Genomic DNA, 21,451 nt, shown 5'->3' with positions numbered 1-21,451 from the left:
ACTTTTTTCAAGCAAGAAACAAGATTATAACAAATCGCACAATACAGCAGCACAACAGTTGCCCATCATACGATAGAATAAATCGATTTATTCTAACGCTTGTAATCTGGGCTGCTTTTTTCTTTATTGTTTGTTAATTCTTTAATGCTTTTGCAAGGAGATGAATGAAACATAATGATGTAAGAGAAGAATAATCAAAAATAGCCCAGTCAAAAATCGTCAAAAACATCAAATAATTGGTGTTGTTTCGCTGCCTGTTCCAGTTCATGTACTCGTGTCATGAAACGTTCAATCAAGTTTTATCCTTATGGCCCGCGACTTTAAATAAGTTTTGAGTTTTGGCCCCTGGTGCGATTGAGTTTGACACCCCTGTGTTACACGATCAAGACCACATAACACTACTTGTTCCTATTCAGTAAAACTATCCTGATGCAAATCCAGTGAATGACTTGCTTGCTAGTCCAGATTTAGCACCTTAATCAAACCACAAGCGTCATACAAAACTACATCATATTGGATACCGAAACAATTTAACAAGGCCTAATAATGCTAATTGACCTGGATTATAGTGGTTTGCCAGGTTTACAAATCTGCCGTGGTTGGGACATAAGGCAACATATCTCATGCATCGATGCGCATTTTAGTCTTATCTCATTCCAACTTGGCGCCATTGTTCCGTCTCTTAATTTCTGTGAAATGCTTCACTACTTTAATTGAGCATGTTGCCACTTATGTTCAAAGGCGGTGTAATATTGAGACAAAAGTGTTGATTGTTTTTGTGGACTTCAGATGGCCAATGATCAAGCAATGTACATAAAGTTTAATAATAATTAAAGCAGAAATGTGCTTATAATCACATCGTAAACTCATAAGATTTAACAAGAGGTGCATTCTTTGTAAACGGCAATTATTTCTTTTCATTGACGTCATTTTGTCTGACGCAGTTGCCTTTTTCGTTTCCTGAAAAGCTCACGGTTCGTGGTTTACGTCATAAAGCACATCGCTTATGCAACAGGCGTTGGATATTGTGATCGGCGTGTTTTTATACAATTGACAGGGAATTCTTAGCTGTATAAGCGCTGGCTTGTGCAGAATTTTGTGTCTTTGCAGTTGAAATAAATGCTGAAGAATTGTTCATCAATGAACCTCATCGACAAGGCAGGTGAGACCAGGTTTTGTTGAGCGCCAAAGTAACCTACAAGTCAGCTCAGCGATTTGATCCTAACAACCTCGCAGGAAACTGCCAGGCTACTTTCCTTGTTTATGAAGCTTTTTAACTCGAAAGAAAACTGTAAACTTTGCATAGATTTGTGTAGCAGTTGCACATACCTTAGTATGATATCCATTACGTTCATTCTTAATCTCTACAGTTTGAATGGTGCTTGGGGTGCACAATATCTGGTGCAGAAAGTTAATTTACATGCCAATTTATCATCACGCATTTTCTATTATGCTGCATATTCTTTGTTATAACTTTATAAGTATAACGTTGGTTTATATTACAGTTTATTTATTGGCATATTTATCCGGTACGCTGCAAAGCAAACTCTTCAATTGTTTCGCTTTCACTTCTTCTATTGTTGTTGACAATCTCACCTTATTGCTGAGAATAATTTCATGCTGTGAACAAATTTCTAAATTCATCCAATTAATGGTTTTATTTTTACAGAGAAATCTTGTAATATGATGCTTGGATGGGGAGAATTTGAGAATGAAGTCGCAGAAGAAACGATGCAAGCGAACAACTTTGCCTTCGAAGCTTTCTCTACAATGCAAGATATTCGAAGACAGGGAAAGATGTGTGACGTCACTTTAAAAGTTGGTGGCAACAAGTTCTCGGCGCATCGCATCATTCTTGCTGCTTCCATCCCATATTTTAGCAGCATGTTCACGTCAGACATGTTGGAGACGAGCAAAAATGAAATTGTAATTCAAGGCATCGACGAAGATGCCCTGGAGGTGCTGGTAAACTACGCGTACAGCGGCCACATCACTGTCAATGTGAACAATGTGCAGGCGATAATGGTCGGAGCAAACTATCTTCAACTACAAGCCGTAAAGAATTTTTGTTGCACCTTCATCAAGAAGCGACTCCACCCGTCCAATTGCTTGGGCGTGAGACAGTTCGGAGAAATGCTGATGTGCGCCCCCTTGGTGGAGAGAGCAAACAGTTACCTCCACCAGCACTTTGTGGAAGTGTCAAAATCCGAGGAGTTCCTTCAACTTCCCAAAGAAAATGTGATCAACATTTTATCGCAGAATGAACTGAATGTGAAGTCGGAGGAGCAGGTGTTTTACGCGGCTGCTGCGTGGGTGAAGTACGACGACGAGACGAGGAACAAATGGATGGATGAGCTTTTACAACAGGTCCGGCTACCGCTCCTACGACCGGAGTTTCTCGCCGATGTGGTGCAGGTTGATCCCGCAGCCAAGTCCTGCCTCAGATGCAGAGATCTCGTCGATAAAGCGAAGGATTATCTTCTGATGCCGGACAGAAGGTCGGAGTTTCCCCCGAACATGGTTCGGCCGAGATATTGCACCGAGATCCAAGACACCATATATGCTGTTGGGGGAATCACCTCAGCAGGGGAAGCACTGAACACTGTCGAAAAATACTCCCCAATGATTGGACGATGGGAAATGACATCACCAATGCGCACGTGTCGCAGCAGAGTGGGGGTGGCTGTTCTTGCAGGCCAGCTCTATGCTGTGGGGGGCTACGACGGCATGCACCGGTTGAACACGGTGGAGATGTACACGCCTGACACGGATGAGTGGTGCGACATCAAACCGATGCACGAGAAACGAAGTGCGCTTGGTTGTGTTGCCCACGACGACCAGATATTTGTCTGTGGGGGGTACAACGGGGTTGACTCGTTGAGCACGTGCGAGGTGTATCGACCCCACACCCAGACATGGCAGTTCATCAGCAAAATGAACAAGTCCAGGAGTGCTGCTGCTGTCGGGGTGTTCGAAGGGACTGTGTACGTCCTCGGAGGTCACGACGGACTCTCCATCTTCAACACAATTGAAAGTTACGACCGGAAGAAAGATAAATGGTGCATGAGCGTGCCCATGCTCTCCAAGCGATGTCGCCATGGAGTTGCGTCACTGCAAGGTCGTATGTTTGTGTTCGGAGGATATGACGGCCAGAAATTTCTTAAATCCGTCGAAGTGTTCGACCGAGTAACGAGCCAATGGAGCTTTGTGGTCCAGATGAGCATGAGGAGGAGCCGGGTGGGGGTGACGATCAGCGGAGGTAAAATCTACGCCCTCGGGGGCTACGACGGGTGCTCAAACCTCAGCTCGGTCGAAGTTTATGACCCCGAGTTGAATTCGTGGAAAGATTCAGACCGTATGTGGGCACACGATGGCGGCGTTGGTGTCGGAGCGGTTCCTCTATCAATGTAATTTGGCTGAATGCAACATCGGATATGACCTCCCTTTGGCTGCAAATGCTGGTTTTATTTATGGTGCAGAGAAAATATTCACGAATTTGATGATGTCACTTGCTTGTTTAATTCAGTGTTTGCCTTCGTCACATATGACTTCTATTAATGTTTCGTTTAAAATGTTGTATTGTTTATGATTTCTATGTGTGTTAGTATTTGCAATAGTTGATTATAAAAGTTTCCACATGACTGTACGACAACCTTATTTCTAGTGTATATCGCTGAATAACAATGGAGTCTTATGAATTTGCGAAGACACTTTTAAAAATGTCAAATATGAGCAACAAATCTAATCTCACTTTTATCGGTTGGAAAAATTCAACTTAATGATCAGATTATGACAAGACAATAGAAAGGATTAGATTGTTGGGCCGGTGAAGCTTGACTGCTTGCATCATACAAGGCACAAGATAAATGTTTTAAGATATCGACAGAACAAAGGGAATGTTTCATTGGCGCCTCGGTACGTCGTAGAATAACTTGTCATTATAGAAGATATCGCGAGAGATCTTAATCAAATTTAACTGATGTTTTAAACTTTTTGAAGCTGACTTGTCGGGGAAACGCTTTTTTAGTCGGAGAAAATCGTTTGACCAGACGATTTCCTTGTTCTCACAACACACGATTCAAGTCAGGCAGTGTCATACATGAGCTGTTATGAGTTTAGTCACTACATGATGCATTGAACATACGACAGTCAGGAAATTCAAATACTTAACAGCCATTGACGGAATCATTCAACTCACTTGGCGAATTAGTCGACATTAAAATTATTCTTGCATAGGACAGAAAAGACTGGATTTGGCCTATTCTAGAAAAGCAAATTATTCTTTAGCGCACAACCCTAGTTTAAAGTGTATAAAGCTGGCATTTTTTACCGCTTGTTGACGATTAAAAGCACAGGAACAGAAACATTTCCTCTCATACTTTTATTTAACAATCACAGAAATTTAAGGTTTCGAAATTTTAAAGCAACTTTGCCAAAACAAACATAGACATCTCAATCAGTTCAAATAAATGAGGGTCGTCATGCGAGCTGTGGCGCCACCAACTGAGCCTTTAACTTTTGTCGCATCCGTGATATTTCTATGTAATTCATGAAGCGGAATGGAATGGAGAGGAGACGATCTTGTCGGTCTTCAAAGTCGAGCGTCGCGCACTTCATGAGCTTCTTCTCCTTCATTTCGTTTCTCGCATCGTTGAGGTGCTCCTGGAGGTAATTGTGATCTGCGTCCATCGGAGTCCACTCATCTTGTGGAAGGATCTGGTGGTTGGCGGACATCAGGAGAGCTCTATTGACACGGAAGTATCTCGCTTGCACCTCCTCGTCAGTCATACGTTTACGCGCTTCCTGCACCACTGGATCAGACTCCTTCAGCTGGTCATGGTGGAGTAATCCGACTTTGCAATATTCGCTCGCCGTGTAGTTTATCTTCTGCAGGTTACGTTCCAGCTTCCCTGCGTCCTCTTGAATCAGTTCTAGCTGATTTCTATGTTTCCCGACCTCCCAGTTGATGTTAACCGAACGGGCTGGTTTCACTTTGGACAAGACCTGCACTCCCCACTTCGTTGCAGACATCTTATAACGAACAACCTAGACTGGCAAATCAAATAAGAAACATGATCAATTGCATATTTCAGCTTTAACATAAACGCAGGGAACAACACGTCTCAAGATAAACATTTCATGACATGGATTAACAACATGGTTATGCTCATCTAGCAAGTTGACTACTAAAACGTCAAAATGAAACTAAACCACTTTAAGAAGTAGTTGAATAGGTTACAAACGGTCAAGTGACAATTATTTATCTACCACGTTGCTATCGACGGCTATAATGTGTCAGTACCATCGTCGACAATACATCGGTTGGGCATAAACACTGCTCCACCTTGCTAACAGCTTAATACTTGCACAAATCAAATTGCTTTGAAATTTGTGACTATTATTCTAGCTATATTATACTTTAAAACTGCAAATTTTAATCAATATCTTTCAAGCGGAAGCAAAATTGCACCAACAATTTTTGTGCCGGTGTGCGAATGCGAAAAACATGAATTTCACACTTATTCAAGCTAGTTTTACTGTTTTCTGATTGGTTAATTTTACTTAAATAGACATCAAATATTCACTAAGCTTAAAGCCCTTTTTCCATTAAAACAGGCATTTTTCGAAAATAAACGTATAGTATATATTGACGTATAGTACGTTATCTACATCTCGAATAGAAACCATAACCTTAAACTTAAATGATAAAAGATGAAAGAGACCCACGAAAATTTAAAGAGAGTTAGAGGAGGAACTGTTGCGCAAGTGTGTGAAAAAAGAACTCTCTAGCACCTATTATTTGCGAAAAATTAAAATATTTGTGCAGGGACCAATTTCTTGCCTCAGTAAGAAATTTAGCTATTTTTGAGTTCTGTATGATGTGTTTGTCTTGATGAAAGAGAAGGATAATTTGTAGAAATCCGAAACTTGGAATGTTAACAGAAAAGGGTTTTAAAATGTTGCACACTGTTGTTAATTTAAAAATATACAAACTAAAAACTTGATTAAATATTTTTGGTAAAATTTCACTTACTGGGTATTTTTGCATATTGGCTAGCTTACTCTTTTAACAGCCAAAATTATTATTTTAAGTGATATGGTTCGATTGAAATTACAATAATTATGTTAAGTGCACAACAAGTGGATGGTTAAAGAAAACCGCAGCGAAGAAACTCCATCCTAGGGAGCGGAATCCTGTTTCTGTGAAAACACTCATTCTTGCCCCAATTTCTATCATCTAGGACGACACCTTGCCTGCAAAAACGTCGGGCAACCTTGGACCACGAGTCGCAGTGCACACCAGCTGCTGCCTTTGCACACCCAGATCTCAGCAAAAACTGCCATACTCATCAGTCCGAGTCTGGGTGGCACATATAAGGCGAAGCCAACGACATTCAAATCAGTTCCATTAAAATAAGAATTCGTGGCGAAGAAAACAATTGTTTTAATAAGGACGGGAAGCCAGTGTACAAAAAACATGTTATGCCGCTGGTTCAAACCCAAACAAAACAAGTTATACTCAACATCCAACAAGAAAAATTTATTCTAGGCTATCACATACAGAATTTCATCCTGCATAACAATTTTAAACTGCATCGTTTCGACAATTTTTTTTCAGTAATTAAAACTTTTTTAAAATCTAAGTAATCTCGGGTGTGCTCTTATCATACTCTGCAGTCTTCGACTTAATTGCACATGTACATTAGGTTTTGGCAATCAATGCCGCGTTTAGAATGAATATTACATAATTTCTCATTTTCTGTAAATTCATGTTTTCTGACCTTGCTATCCACAACTGCCTTAATTAAAACATGCGAACCAGACTAGAAGAACTTCAAACTTGTTCAGAAGGAACTCAGTCGACCTTGCGTCATGTCACCTTTCAGCTTCCAGGAACGGGTTGTTAATAAACTGAATGAGAGTTAAGATTTTTAAATGTGAAGAAAACATTTTCAGTTGGAGGACAGCTTGTGTTTGAAAACTCGTGTTGTTGGTATTTTATCATTATTTCTGGAAGGAAGCAAAGAGTATAACGATAACTATTATAGCAGGAAGAAATCACAACTCTATGAATCAACAACGAACAAAAAAATCGACAAAGCTTCAAGGGTAAAGCAGCGAAGAAAGACATGTAACGAAAAGTGGGTATATGGCACCTGAAATTGAAAGGTTGACCCACTTCGCTACAATAATTACTTGTTAAAATGATTATTGCGGGTGATGATATATGAGTCTCATGAGGTCGTTGTCTGCTTTTCTCACCCTCAGATTTAATTGTTCACCTTAACGGCTTATTGTCTTGTGAAGATGACAACAAAGTGGTCTATCTTCACTCTGAACTTCTTCAAATTAAATTCAACAATGGTTGCACAGGAATGACAACTGTATACAGTATACTGATTATATTGAAATTTCTTTAAACAATTACATTTTGACAAAACATTGGCACAGCAACAGCATAAATACGTCTATGTTACAGCGATGATCTTAGTAGACTGAATGCATTGAACAACTGTGAATAACTTACGCGGGATAGGCAGGCATGACATCTATGTCATGATTTTAAACGGAAAACAGGAAGTCATCGGCACGTAATGTTATCTATTGTGGCGATTACGTCACGAGTCACGAGTTGTTTTCGAAATGCTTGAATTTTATTTTGGGATCTTGCAATTCAGTTGTTGACCAAACTTAAATTCTCCTTAATGACGTTCAGATAATTTCCTCGATTGAACTGGTGTGTTACATATAAATACCAATGTAATGTTTGCAATCTTCCCTTTACCTTTACCTTTTTACGTTATCGATTTCACTGGTTAGTAGTTACTACAGCACAATGTAACATTCAGTAAGCTTTGCCCGAAGGTGAAAGCCTTCGTGTCTGATAACAAATAAAACAGGAACTTCATCATTTAGTAATATGCATAGACAGAATTTAAGCTACTAACAGTATAGTCACGCCGTTTGAGAAATGAGAACTCATATCATCGAAGCAGAAACAAAACAAGTTATCAACCATCTATCGTCCTCGCTCATATTGTAACAATTATCGCCAGTGTACGCGGTCATTATGACAGATGAGTTTGTTGTGTAATACTTAACACAAGTAATGCACAAACGAACTAAAATTTGTCATACTATCATTAACGTCACGTTTCGTAAAGCAGATATTCGAAAACAAGAGTTCCACACTGTGTTCGATCTGTATATTATAATATCGCCTTATTATCACAGATTACTGGATCCACGCCGAGATCCTTCGATACGAGCGGATTTCACCAAACCTGGGCTCTTCATTTGGAAGGGATTTCCTCCCCGGGAAGAAGCTCCTATTTACATTTGCGCGCAGTATCACAGCTTTATCACAGCAGTCTTTTTCTTTGGTATTGCTCGATTTGCTTTTTATGCAATCACGACTTTGTAAGAGTTGTAGTGGTCATGATGAGTCATGATGACCAGATAAAATTTTTCCTGTTGCTGCGAAAAGAATAAAATCAATCATTTTATTTTCGTCATCAGTGCGGTGGTAATCCAAAATTTTAGGTCATTGTGAATTTGGCTGTAGCCTATCATACTTAATGCGTTTGAGCAATTCCCAAATTAAAAGAAAGAAAGTTGAAACCCTGCTGTATTGCATCACCCACTTCAGCGAATCATCTAACTTACTTGATTGTCCAAGTAGACTTGTATGCTTGGCAATTCATGTAAAACGTTTTTCATTGACATAAACGATGCCGGTTTTGCAATTGTGCATGTTTGTCCACTCAGTCAAATATTTTACCAAATATTTTGCCGGTTTTCTATTTTCCAAGGTAAATTTTTTTATTTTATTTGAAGATTTTATAAATTATGCTGGTAGGCTGAAAGTCACGTGATTAACGTAACAGGAATTTGGTTGAGAAAGTGCGATGCATCACTGCGATGTGTTTGGTTTTTTAAAGTTTACTTTAATTATATATTGAGATGATTATTTCTCTTATTAAGTTAAGACTCGCATCTGTCTACCCATTCTCAGAAAGGACCTAACTCAGCCTAGAAAACTCCCGACATCAGCCAACTTAAAGCGGACAATTATTAATAGAAATATGAATTGGTGCAAATTTTATATTTCTAGATTAACAAGAAGATATTCTCAGTTTAAAAAACGTCTCAGTTAATACTAGTTAGAAAGATTACATTTAGCATAACAATCGTCAAGTTCATTTAACTAAAGGTTAAAGGTTACCTGCTATTACACTCAACTTGTCCTTTTCTTGACCTCAACAACTCCACCATCTGAAGTGGAAGACGGTTACATATGTACAGGTTGGCCGACAATAAAGAAACCAATAACTAAATACTGCAAATATGAATTGCACACTGGAAGCGGTGTAATTAAGCCGTAAGTACAATGCACTTTGCAGTTTAGCCGATAGGGATCAACTAAATAAGCTTATCGCCGGTTTATCTTTTTTAAGTTGCGCATTAATTGTTTTCCCCAAATAGATTATTGTTTCTCTAAGTCGTCTTCGTAAGTCGGCATCGAAAGTTGCCGGTACAATGCCATAGAAACATCAAGTTCGGTTAAACTGGTGAGTTATTTTTCTTGGTTAATTTCTCTGACGCTTCTTCATAAAACAAGTTACGTAATTGACCGAAGCAACGTCATCAAACCATGAAGCGTTACGTCATCTGGAATAAAGAGAAAGCATTGCATTAAGGTAAACTTACGAAGCAAGAGTATCATTTTAAGTAATAAAATGTTTTGTCTAAGTCTGACGTCAATTTTATAGCAGAAACAAGCAATGCTCGTCGTCTGCAATCTAATTGTAGAAAATGAGTTGCCGTTTGCAACGATACGTTATGAGTTTATGACAATTTAAAGTTCGTTGCTGTGTTACTTGTGTGACGTATTACACAACAAACACATCTGTCATAATGACCGCGTACATTGGCGGCTATTGTTACAATATGAGCGAGGACGATTGATGATTGATAGCTTGTTTTGCTTCTACTTCGATGATATGAGTTCTCATTTCTCAAACGGCGTGACTAGTTGCTTAATTCTGTGTATACAAATTGCTAAATTATAAAGTCCCATTTTATTTATTAATTATCAGACACGAAGGCTTTCACCTTCGGGCAAAACTTACTGAATGTTACATTGCGCTTGGTATCAAGTAGTAACCAGTGAAATCGATCACGTAAAAGGGTAAAAGGAAAGATTGCAAACATTACATCTGATATCTGCAAAAGCTTTCGTGGAGAAAATGTAAATATAAATTAAAATGGACTGTAGATTTTACCAAAAGGAAAAGGAAAGATTGTAAACATTACATCGGTATATACAGTATATGGTACATCAGTTCAAGCGAGGTAGTTTATCTGAACGTCATTAAAGAAAATTCAAGTCTGACCAACAACTGAATTGCAAGATCCCAAAATAAAATTTCAGCATTTACAAAACAACTCATTACTCGTGACGTAACCGTCACAACGTTACTTGCTAACAACCAAGTTGCTTTTCAGTTCTTACCAGTGCTTAATCTCAGCCGGATTTCATGCTTCGTTATTTCGTTTACGAGCGTACATAGACAGGTTTAAAACCATCACTGTAGCATTTCCACATCATCGGGCGCACAGCTGATGAAATCCTTGAAGTGCTTTGTCGGTATTCGTGGCAGGTGCAGCGAAACTTTTTCGGTTCCGACTGCGGCATCGTCAATACCTTATAAAGTGTTTATAGACCTGCAATGTGAGTTACTTGTTTAATTTTTACAAATACTCGGCGGAGGTCGGTGTCGTACACGACCGTCAGAAATCCTTCATAAGCTTAAAAGCATATATTGTAAGCGTATAGGTCTAACTACTCAGTAGGCTGCAGTCGCACGGGCATGTTAAGCAAGAGGTTTAAGACAATTTCAATTGACGTATTTCTATCACGTGGTGAGTTGGAACCGGATAACTTTATGCGATTCTGCTTGAAACATCAATTTACCGAAGTGGATTCGGTATTGAACCTATTGGGTTTTTTACGAAAGAAAAATTGCGATAGCGTCACCAAGCGAGTCATTATAAACCTATGGAAACTTCAACGTCTTGATGCGAGTTTGAATTTCGCGCTCCTAAATACACAAATATCCTGCGGATAGAAGAGAAAAGTTTTACACAACTTTTACGTTTCAACAAACGTAGGCTGATAATAAACATTTGTACCAACACGCATACGCTTTAAATACAAAATAAGTTGAATCGGTTTCAAGATGTCCTCATCACACATTTAATATGCGTGTAACAGTATAATATGTTCATGGATTTGCTTTGATGAGATAAAACATCAAGGCCCGGCGTTGTCCGGAAACTGATCAACTTCACTAAAATTTCCACGACACACGCGTCTTTGTTGTAATTCGCTACAAAGCTGCTGACGCAATAAACAACCAGAACCTCACAATGGCTTCTACCATTCAACCGATGCAGCGTCCTGACGCACAGAGTTTTATTTTTCAAATTTTGCCACTGACTGATTCTGCCCAAATCCTATCGTTTATTTTTCGCCATTAACTGTGCAGAGCAACAGTTACGATGTTAACCGCTGTAGTTATAGCACAATAAGAACACGTGCTCACAAACAATTAACGAGCAGGAAAAGTGGCGACGACCAAGGGCTTAAAACAAGCAACATAGCAATAATATAATTGCGCTATAAGATGGTAGATTAACATGGCCACCCAAATCCGCTACTTACAACACCCAACACCGTACTCAGAGTGCCTTTAGACAACTTTCTGAAGAATTTTCTCATCTGCTTTTATGTTTGTATCAGTTTAGATTTCATCCCAAGCAATATGGCGGAAGTGGGATTTCATTTTATGCTACACAGCGTTAACTATCGTCAAAATATCGTTTTTTGGCAAATTCTTTTCTACTAATAAGTGCAGTGGTTCTCAACCTTTTTAGGCTCAAGGCACCCTGCAAACAACCAAAAGATTTGGCAGCACCCACAGTCAAACCAAAAACTTTCTGCATTAAATAAAAATAATTTTCGCAACCGTTTTGCTGGAGTAGTGGTTATTGCGCAATAACTTGCGAAACGTAAATGGCACCCCGATTGAGAACCTCTGAATTAGTATGACGCAACAACTCACAGAATCTAATTCTTGCCAGGGTTTGATTCAGTCAAACGTTGTCATAGTGACGCCGCATAAACGACGTATTACGTTTTTACATCGTCTTCATGACGTATAACAGGCTGGTGTCCATTCTAAACTTAAAAAAAGCGTTTTGTCTTATTTGTCAAGAGTCTATCGGCACTGGCTGAGATAAATTATAGATTAGTTAAGTTTTGTTTGAGAAGAAACAACGAAAAATATTTTAGAAGGGAAATGTCGAGGAACAATTGCTTGTGTAATATACTGGATGAGAGGACGGTCCATGCTTTCAAGATGATCTTCACAGTGCAGGGAATGACGAGAAATTTGAGGATTGATCAATGGGTGAAGGCCTGGAGGCCGGTGATGGCGCGACCGAGTATAAGCGCGTGGACATCGTGGGTGCCTGCAATAATCAACTCGTTTTCACTCATCAGCATAGGATTATGACGTAACATATGACAGAAAGAAACCTTCGTAAGTGTTGACCGCTTCCAAGTTCATGACGTGGCGGATGACGTGGTACTCGTCGCATATCCCGTTCCCCCCCAACACGTCTCTCATATTCCGCGCGACATCGAGAGCTTTCCCGCACGAATTTCTCTTTATCAGCGAAATCATTTCAGGGGAAGATCTGCAGATCGCGGCAGTTTAGCGTTGATTTGAAGTGAAAAATGACGATTTAATCTCGACGCACCTCCCATCGTCGATGAGTCTCCCCACCCTGAGGCAAGCCTGCAGCCCGGTAGATATCTCGGTCAACGCGTCAGCAAACTTCTTCTGTATCAGCTGGTTCCTGGCCAGCGGTTTCTCAAATTGAATCCGGTCGAGCGAGTATTGCCTAGCAGTGGCAAGACAGAACTCTGCAGCACCTAGCGCACCCCATCCTATGCCGTACCTTGCGCTGTTGAGGCAACCGAATGGTCCCTGCAGGGATGAAGATATCATAAAAAAGCAAACAACAAAGATTGGGTCCATCTCACCTTGAGCCCTTCTATGTCAGGGAACATGCTTGATGCCGGGACACGGACATCTTCCATCACTATCTGGCCCGTGATTGAAGCCCGGAGCGAGAATTTTCCTTCGATTTTTGGCGCACTCAAGCCGGCCGTCCCCTTCTCAAGTACAAATCCCCGGATGGTTTCTCTGCCTTCACCCTCCTTGGCGCATTTCGCCCACACGACGAACACATCAGCTATCGGCGAATTTGTGATCCTTAAAATGTGAAACCACAAACTAATATTTTATTCCACCCAGGTTGTTAATTCTTCATCAAAGTTTGTTTCCACAAACCAGGATTTCGCCCCATTCAAGACGTATGAGTTTGATGTTTTGTCGTAAACTGCGCGGGTTTCCATACCACCGGGGTCGCTCCCGTGGTTCGGCTCGGTAAGACCAAATGCTCCGACCAACTCTCCACGAGCTGGAACAATGGACATATTATAACATCTGTTACGACATCATCACTGAAATAATAGGACTGGAAATATTTGCGTTGAAAATTATTCATAATGGCACTCGACATATTTGACATACGACATTGTATTTCTAGCACAGAGAAATCTCATTACATCAAATCTGAATAAATTTAAGTTCAAATGGAGCTCGAGTCACCCTGACCTTGTCCCGAGTCAGTCGAGTCACTTAAAACTCAAGTTAAGAGTTTGCGCTGTGGCTATGCTTGTTACCACTGACCTAGCTTTGGCAGAAAGTTTTCTTTTTGCTCTGTTGTCCCGTACGTGTTGATGGGATGCATGACCAAGGACGACTGGACGCTCATGCACGATCGGTACGCACTGTCCACTCTCTCACACTCCCTGTATGACATCATAGCATAAGACAATAATGATGTAACAATGCTTCATAACCAGACAAGCTGTCACCTTGCCAGCAAGCCATAAGCCACATAAGAAGCTCCGGCGCAACCATATCCGCTGATTGTTGCTCCGAGGACACCAAGTTCACCCATCTCATATAAGATGTCTCTGTCAAACACTAAGCTACTCATCAGTATGAGCACATTTCATGATTATCACCTCACAAATGCGATTGTTACCTTCATTCCTGTTGGCCATTGTGATGCGGGGCATCAGCTTTTCTTGGCAATAATCCTGGAACTGATCACGGATGAGGATTTCATCGGGAGTCAGTTGGCTCTCCAAGTTGAGTGCATCCTCCCACTCAAACTTCTCACTCGATGCTGCTTTGAGATGAGAGGTGAGGTGGGGCCCTGAGTCAAAATTTATTTCATCGCAACTTTTCTTTGCTGATGTACACGATAGAAGCAAATACGCGCAAGAGCAATTCAAACTCGGTATCTGAATATTTAGCCTTGGACTGGATGCAGTCTTAGTATTTCACTGTGCGGACCTAAGAAAAGCACTTCACTCATGCAGCATGTGTCAGTTTTCAATTGTGCTGCACTGCACCGATCCTGCAATTGATCTTTTTACTGAGTGTGAAGTCGCCCTGGCACCTGCTGTAGTGATTGTTAAAGATTGCTCTTGTGCTCAAGCATTTAGTTAACTCAGATATATGTGAAATATACGTAAAAAGTTTGGTAATTTGCATCAGAAACTTACTAGGGGTACACAATGCATTCTTGCAAGCGGTGTAGGAGTTTATTCTGGGGTGAATCACACGTGATATTTTCACAATATTCATTTTACTTGATCAATTAAATAAATTAACTTCTAAAAATCTTTAAATTCCTGCATAAAATTGAAAAATGAAATTAAATTTTCATTCAAACAACAATGAATTGAGGTTGTACTATACAGATTCCCTATGTATAATAACCAGTTCTGCTAAAACCCAAAAACAATTGTTTCTAAACAATACTTTAAAAAGAGCAAAGGTCAGCTTTGACTTAAATACAAATTATATAAATCATATAATAAATTAAAAAAATTGTAAATTACCAGTGTAGACAATTAATCAAGTTGTAATTTCTGAAACAAGAAAATAAAAAAGTTGAAAGTTCACACTCATACAACAAGAACCAAATTGTGAAGTGACAATGGTGATTATACACATCCACGTTTGAAAAAAGTAAAAAAGCAACGTCTATATCACAGGAAGCCAGTTACCAAATTTGAAAAATGCTACCTCGGTATTTCTTATTTTAATAAATGGTGGCTGGTGAAGTAAACACTTCTGTTACCGGCCGCCGCTTACCAAAGTAGGAAAACGCGAATACCGTAAACGGGAATTACGCTAGTCAGTGAATTTAAGGGTGTGCTAATTTCAACTTAGAACTTTTTTGGTTGAAAACTGGCATCTTTACTTTCCAGTCGGCTGTCCAGGTCTGACTAGGCCTGGTCTAAACAAAAAAACACTAAATTAAATTAGCAAAACTGCTCTTCACTCTTAAAAACGAAAAATTGGTTGTAAATGTAAATTAAAACTAGGCCTATATCCCAAGCGCTTTCATCCATGCACTAAAATAAACAGCAAAACGTCAACCTTCGTCTGGTTCCATTTTGGGGAATTTATCGAAAAGTGTTTTTGTTGCATAACTTCTTGAACCATAGACATTGTAAAAAGAAGGTAAAATTTAAGATGAAAACTCTGAGTTTTTATCAAATAAATACAAAAATTTTATTTAAAATTATAAATATTTTTTTTTATTGTAAAAATAAAACTTCAGATAAATTTCCCCCTTCCATGTTACCTCATGTCATTTGTCAAATTGTTACTTCTCTCATCCAAGCCAACGCAGACGACCTTCGACCTTGAGAGACGACTTTTCAGTGATCTGCCAGTTCGTTAAGTTGCTGTTGGCTGTGTAGGTTTTGAGAAGTAATACTCGAAAATGACTCTAGAAGAAAGAAACGCGCAGTTTGCCGAAGAACCAGAAGAAGAGGAGGTGAATGTTTGTAACTTACCAAGAGTTGATTGGAATCACCATTCTGTTATTCTTGCTAAACGTAAATTGTAAATTTTCTGCGTTTTGTGCTGGGAATCATGTGGCTTTTCAAGAAATTTTTGTCTTGCCGAATGTCATGTTTATGATATGATGCTGTTTTATGCCGAAAATTTAGCATTGTTTTACCTCGTCCTAGAAACAACAGCCCTCATAAGCGCAATCATATCATAAATCCCCCCCCCCCCCCCCTTGGCAAACTTTTCAATCTGGCTTATTACGTTACCTGTGTATAAATTACATACTAAAGCCTTTTTTAACCTACAATATACTTCTGATTTTGTGTGGACGTCTACTTTAAACATGAGGCAAGTTGGAATTGTGATGTCGACATGCCCTAATGTGGTTGACTCTTAAGTGATTTGCAGAACGTTATTTTCTCTATTTTGTAATTTTGGTTGCTTACTCAGCATTATGCTCAGTGTTTTGATGCTGATCCAAGGTTCAAATTCTACAAAACTGTCCTAAATTAATATTTAATTTATTCTGGTGTATATATTTATTTTGATTTGTCTATCAACTCCATTTTTAGGAGGAAAATGAAGACGAAGATGACGATGAAGAAGAGGAGGAGGAGGAGGATCTCGTGGTATGGACCTTACAAAGCTTTCTATTATCCACATTTAGACCGATTAAACGCAATAAAGACAAAATTGTTTACTCGGCTATCGCTTCATTGCCTACAAATCTGAAGTCATGAAGCAAATTCTATTTAATATTAAGTAAAAACATCAATTAACTGCATATTTACCACTTAAGGTTTTTGTCTCAGTTTGTTGTATTCATTTACTTAATTTCATTCCACTTAATCTTGTTGAACAAAAGAAAAATATTTGCTGGTCATGTTCTTGTTGCCGCAGTAACTTAGTTTCCTGCCTAATTTGTAGCAGATTTTCTAGCATGGTAGTAAACATAAGCAGCAAAGGCGCTTTTTGCACCGAAAATTTTTTAACTGCGTTTCCACTGCGGCATTGTTTATACCAAAGCGATCATTTTAAAACAAAGGAAAAAACAGATATTTCAAACCTTTCGTGTTTTGATCTAACAGTTTTGTTTTAAAAAGGCTTGCATGCCGGAATTTACAGAACATATCTCAGGTGCTATGGTTTTTATGAATTTGTTAGTTTTGTAGAAGTAGTCTGTCATAGTTGTCTGTTTATGATAAACCTTTTTTTGGAGCAGAGCTCTTAAACGCATCTATTGAATAACCATATAAAAATGTTTAACAAAATGGTTATCCGATTAATCAATTTTGTTGTGACAGCAGATAATCCTTTGAGCGTCAAATTATAGAGAGTTTGCCGCTTTTTTGAGTGACAGATGTGGGTCAAACCACTATGTGCTGATACTTCCTGTACTAGTTTGACATTTTTAAGTTCTATCAACTCATGCATGTATGACATTTGATTGTCAAGTAGCTCGTTGTCAGTGAAAAGTTACAGGTTGTGTATTCAGTCCACTTGTTCTAGTGGTGTGGTTCCCACTGAAAGAATTTACCTGGTGCTACGCAAGATGTGTTTGTAGCAAAATTGGTTTGCTTAGTCGTTCTATGGTATATTTTACTTTAAGCAACAGGGTGGCTGCCCTCCTATAGCAGCGGTCATGGCCACTCTGTAAACTCTTAAGTCGGTGCCTGTTTGTAATTTGCTTATTCAGTCAGATTGCTCTAGTGGTGTGCTTTGTGCTGCTCTGTATAACAGTTTGCTTGGATGAAGCATCTGGCACTTTCAGTGTTAAAAATGGGTTTTGCTTCCCTGTGTTGCAAAGAATTAGTTCCAGTTAACACATCTTGCACCTCGCAGGACCCTATGGATGAGGTGAAGGAACTGTGCAACAATTCAAGCGCTTGCAAGGGGTACCGCGTGGAACTTGACAGCTGCACGGATCGAGTGAGCAGCAGGTCACAGACAGAGGAGCATTGTACTCAGGAACTGTTCGACTTCCTTCATTGCTCAGATAAATGTGTAAGTTTGTCTTGGACAGGTCTAGTGTGTGATGATCTAAAGATCTCTTAATATTTCTATTGATCTTATTTTGTTTCAGGTCGCCAACAAACTTTTCAGCAATATAAAGTGAACAGAAAAATTTACTCCCTGATTTATTTAAATTTTGATCGTTGGTTCGAATTCTTGTTCTGGCAACCAAGCAACTGTTTCTAAGAAAAATAAATTTAATGATATTTTAAAAGAATTTTTGCTGCTGTTGTTTTTAGCAAGTTTAAGTCGAGGTGACTAGGTTCATGTAACATAGTAACATGGCAAGCCGAGTTGTTTAAGACATGCAGAATGCAAGTTTGAGGTAATGTGACACAACTAGCATCCAACCACGTTTAAACCAGACACGTAGGATCATTCTACATCCCAAAATGTAACTGCATTACTCACGTAAGTGATACCTTCCATTTTGATAAATTACATCTCCTTGGATGCGACATGTTGTCTCTATGAAGCTCATTCTTGCCATTATACCTTCACAAAAACTGATTCAGAAAGTGCGGAACATTTAATCATTTTTTTTATTTTAAGGAGCATAATAATTAATAAGTTAATAACAGAATCTATAAATATTGATGAAAAAAACTTAAAATATAAATTGTAGCTAGGGTCAAGAATCCGACCAAGTCTTTAAATTGTCGGTGTTCATTGAAGAAGCCTTTCTTGGGAATTTCACTTTAAGCTTCTCTAAATCTTTGTCCGACACATTTCCTTTCAATTTTATTTTTTGAAAAACATCAACATCGTCATTTTTCTTTGATTTTTTTAGCTTAAATGAAGGTTTTGTGACTGCCTCAGTCTCAGCCCTCCGATCATGGCTGCTTGCCTTGTGCCTGGTATTTTGAGAAATGTCCAAATATCCAGTCTGGCGGGTGTGGTAGCGTGGCATGAATGGCTTCGTGTTGAATGACTTGGCATGTCTCATCTCGTTCCAAATGATGTAGGTTACAACACCGGCAATAACGCTGAAGCAGAGTAAGTTGTACGGAGTGAGAAAGTCCGACCACTCTGCATCCACTCCCATATGCCCCTGGTGGTGGCCGCTTTGAAAATTGTGATAATCGCGTCTTGCTTGTGGCTGGTTGTATTCCCGCCATTCATGGAAGTCATATGTCGTTGATTCACCAGATTTTAAGTAGGTGTCGTATTTTGTACGAGCCACGCTTGATTTTAAAACTTCATAGGCTTCCTTGATTTCAATAAAATCCGCGTTGTTGTCGGCTCCAAGCTTATCAGGATGATACTTCTTACATTTTTCAATATAACTTTGCTTGATGATGTCAGCGGCTGCATCTCTGGGTATTCCAAGGATCTCATAATAAGTGGCAAATGTTTTTGTGAAGATAAACCCAATTATAGACGGCAACTCATTCGTGAGAAGGGTTCCACCTTTCTTCAAACTTCTTAAGGTGTGATGAGACCTCAAAATTAAAACCTGGGATAAACCACCATCACAACACGACCTTACAATTGCCAGATTTATCATAACACACTCAAAGATAATCTCCTAAAATATTTAAGGCTTTAAGTTACTTATTACAAAAAATATACAATAACAACTAAGCTTTAAACCAGCCTTGTTGAACATGATACCTGTCCCTTAACCCTCAAAAACTAAAGAGTGAATGATTCAATCTCAGGCTGCACATTTTGTTAATGAAGAGTAACCTCACATTGCAGCATTGTGTGTCGGTGCAGTGTCAAAACCTGTACCCCTCATTGTAACGTGAAAAATTTCATCCTGATTATGGGTTTGAATCCGCAGAACACAAGGTCTAGTGCAGTTAGAATATTGAATATTAAACAGTGACATATTAAAAATTGAGAATAAAAATGGAAAGTGTGGATAATGTCATCATAATAACTGTGTAAGTGGTCACGCTTACACTCAACAGTTAAACAAATAACTCTAAAGAAGCTTAAATTAACAAACAACTACATTTTACTCAGCCATAACACTTGTCTTGTTAGAAAGTAATGCCGAGATCTCAGGCCTTAAAAGAAATGGAGGTGGAAGTGTTCAATATCCCAACTAATACATAATATCCCAACATAATATATCGTAATATCCCAACTCGGCCAACTGCGTTAAGTGCTAGTCAGGTTACAGTTCCTATTCTGCTTGAGTCAAAACCATAATTGGATTTTAGTTTATGACATCACAATGGGGGGACAGGTTTTTGTACTACACCACCAAAATGCGTGACAATCATGATGGAAAATCAAACAAACACCTGGCGAAAAAAAATTGGCGAAAAAACAGCTAAGTGTTTCCAAATTACACACAACTTGCTAATTATATAGATTTTCAATAAATTGTAGATTTTCTCCAGAGCACACACCCTCGTTGCTGCGTTAACCCGGCTATCTATTCAATATCGGCGGAAAAATAGATTCTAGGCTAATATTTTGGTGTAGGCTAAATCTCCGTGTTTAAATGCACATTTTCTGTAGAAAGCGCTCCTGTCTCTTAATCCGGTCCTGTATCAAACGAGTCATGCAATTATTATGTCGCCTAAATTTGAATTTGAGAATCGACGCCTTATAAGTAGTCAGCAAGAAGTCGATAACTTTGCTGCATTGTAATCATCACCTACCATCATATCTGCAGCAACTGGCTTGAAATTACAGTCAATTATGAATTATGATGTCAACATTGTCATGGCTCACTGACTTCGTTATATAAGAATTTCAACCAAAGATTTTTATGGTGATGTCTATGGGTATGGCGATAGAGTGTGTACGACGCCTGCTCCACTGACCCTTGTTTTTATCGCGGCATTCGGTTCATTTCGAGTGTAACTGTCAAGCCGTCACGATATCTGACCAAGTAGTCGTATCTTAGCGATGCAGCTCTTTGCTTTGGCTCAGTCACACTGCAGTACAGTTGCGAATAAATGGCAGATCATGCGCAGTTAAAACTTAAAGCAGCGCACAATGTCGTTGAAATAACTTTATGCCCTGTTGTGCTTTCCTGCCAGCACTGTGTGACTTGTCACACTACAACGAGCTTAACACCATAATTTTCGCTGCCCACAATCAATTTAAATAAACCACCTCCGAATGCCTAAAACTTGCGGCCTGCCAATCTTAGTGTTGGTCACTCTAGTGCCCTTGCCATCCTGACAACTTAGTGCTTTTTATAGTTGGTATAATCTACACATATGTGGCGTTTAGTGCCACACAGTCACGTCACATAGCATTACCATTTCGGACTTCTCAATGCATTCCTTACATACGATATAGTTGGTATTGGCGTGCTATATAAATACTTGTGCTGTACCGCTCGACAGAATGTAATTGAAAGCCTTATATTTTACGTGTTCGAATAAACGATTTAGTTTGACTTTTATGCCACTGTTTGTCTGTTGTTAACGCTGGCAGAGAAGAACACGCAGCTT

The 21,451-nt window shown here is 39.2% G+C and overlaps 5 protein-coding genes across 5 annotated transcripts; 2 read left to right on the top strand and 3 right to left on the bottom strand.

Annotated features, from left to right (window-relative positions):
* The first annotated feature begins 992 nt into the window (after nucleotides 1–992).
* On the top strand, nucleotides 993–3,646 carry LOC143458581 (kelch-like protein 18). The gene is made up of 2 exons (XM_076955364.1): nucleotides 993–1,162; nucleotides 1,670–3,646. Exons 1-2 carry the CDS (start codon nucleotides 1,120–1,122, stop codon nucleotides 3,409–3,411), a joined length of 1,785 nt encoding a protein of 594 aa, XP_076811479.1. The 5' UTR covers nucleotides 993–1,119; the 3' UTR covers nucleotides 3,412–3,646.
* Nucleotides 3,647–4,362: 716 nt separating this feature from the next.
* LOC143458583 (cytochrome b-c1 complex subunit 7-like) lies at nucleotides 4,363–6,804 on the bottom strand. The gene has a single exon (XM_076955366.1). It carries the CDS (start codon nucleotides 5,029–5,031, stop codon nucleotides 4,480–4,482), a length of 552 nt encoding a protein of 183 aa, XP_076811481.1. The 5' UTR covers nucleotides 5,032–6,804; the 3' UTR covers nucleotides 4,363–4,479.
* Nucleotides 6,805–11,504: 4,700 nt separating this feature from the next.
* LOC143460416 (glutaryl-CoA dehydrogenase, mitochondrial-like) lies at nucleotides 11,505–14,863 on the bottom strand. The gene is made up of 9 exons (XM_076957910.1): nucleotides 14,714–14,863; nucleotides 14,188–14,361; nucleotides 14,015–14,126; nucleotides 13,827–13,948; nucleotides 13,425–13,554; nucleotides 13,115–13,346; nucleotides 12,829–13,058; nucleotides 12,605–12,765; nucleotides 11,505–12,537 (listed from the first exon to the last, which is right to left on the bottom strand). The coding sequence occupies exons 1-9, from the start codon at nucleotides 14,793–14,795 to the stop codon at nucleotides 12,470–12,472; spliced, it is 1,311 nt and encodes a 436-aa protein (XP_076814025.1). The 5' UTR covers nucleotides 14,796–14,863; the 3' UTR covers nucleotides 11,505–12,469.
* Nucleotides 14,864–15,902: 1,039 nt separating this feature from the next.
* Nucleotides 15,903–18,246, top strand: LOC143458584 (cytochrome b-c1 complex subunit 6, mitochondrial-like). The gene is made up of 4 exons (XM_076955368.1): nucleotides 15,903–15,999; nucleotides 16,589–16,645; nucleotides 17,859–18,020; nucleotides 18,100–18,246. The coding sequence occupies exons 1-4, from the start codon at nucleotides 15,946–15,948 to the stop codon at nucleotides 18,130–18,132; spliced, it is 306 nt and encodes a 101-aa protein (XP_076811483.1). The 5' UTR covers nucleotides 15,903–15,945; the 3' UTR covers nucleotides 18,133–18,246.
* Nucleotides 18,247–18,553: 307 nt separating this feature from the next.
* LOC143458582 (uncharacterized) lies at nucleotides 18,554–20,672 on the bottom strand. Its single transcript, XM_076955365.1, has one exon. The coding sequence runs from the start codon at nucleotides 19,534–19,536 to the stop codon at nucleotides 18,661–18,663; it is 876 nt and encodes a 291-aa protein (XP_076811480.1). The 5' UTR covers nucleotides 19,537–20,672; the 3' UTR covers nucleotides 18,554–18,660.
* Nucleotides 20,673–21,451: the final 779 nt, after the last annotated feature.

Source organism: Clavelina lepadiformis, chromosome 5 (genome assembly GCF_947623445.1).
Source record: "Clavelina lepadiformis chromosome 5, kaClaLepa1.1, whole genome shotgun sequence".
In the NCBI taxonomy this organism is placed as follows: Eukaryota; Metazoa; Chordata; class Ascidiacea; order Aplousobranchia; family Clavelinidae; genus Clavelina; species Clavelina lepadiformis.
This window is presented reverse-complemented; position numbering and strand designations above follow the sequence as displayed.

What these genes read in the sequence shown, in the direction of transcription:
- LOC143458581 (XM_076955364.1), top strand. Translation starts at nt 1,120, where the DNA reads ATGCTGAAGAATTGTTCATCAATGAACCTCATCGACAAGGCAG. An exon ending in GAACCTCATCGACAAGGCAG is followed by an intron (nt 1,163 to 1,669) that starts GTGAGACCAGGT and finishes TTATTTTTACAG; the next exon opens with AGAAATCTTGTAATATGATG.
- LOC143458583 (XM_076955366.1), bottom strand. Translation starts at nt 5,031, where the DNA reads ATGTCTGCAACGAAGTGGGGAGTGCAGGTCTTGTCCAAAGTGAAACCA.
- LOC143460416 (XM_076957910.1), bottom strand. Translation starts at nt 14,795, where the DNA reads ATGAATATTGTGAAAATATCACGTGTGATTCACCCCAGAATAAACTCC. An exon ending in GAATGCATTGTGTACCCCTA is followed by an intron (nt 14,362 to 14,713) that starts GTAAGTTTCTGA and finishes ATTTTGACTCAG; the next exon opens with GGCCCCACCTCACCTCTCAT. An exon ending in GCTTATGGCTTGCTGGCAAG is followed by an intron (nt 13,949 to 14,014) that starts GTGACAGCTTGT and finishes GATGTCATACAG; the next exon opens with GGAGTGTGAGAGAGTGGACA.
- LOC143458584 (XM_076955368.1), top strand. Translation starts at nt 15,946, where the DNA reads ATGACTCTAGAAGAAAGAAACGCGCAGTTTGCCGAAGAACCAGAAGAA. An exon ending in AAGAACCAGAAGAAGAGGAG is followed by an intron (nt 16,000 to 16,588) that starts GTGAATGTTTGT and finishes CTCCATTTTTAG; the next exon opens with GAGGAAAATGAAGACGAAGA. An exon ending in TTCATTGCTCAGATAAATGT is followed by an intron (nt 18,021 to 18,099) that starts GTAAGTTTGTCT and finishes ATTTTGTTTCAG; the next exon opens with GTCGCCAACAAACTTTTCAG.
- LOC143458582 (XM_076955365.1), bottom strand. Translation starts at nt 19,536, where the DNA reads ATGATAAATCTGGCAATTGTAAGGTCGTGTTGTGATGGTGGTTTATCC.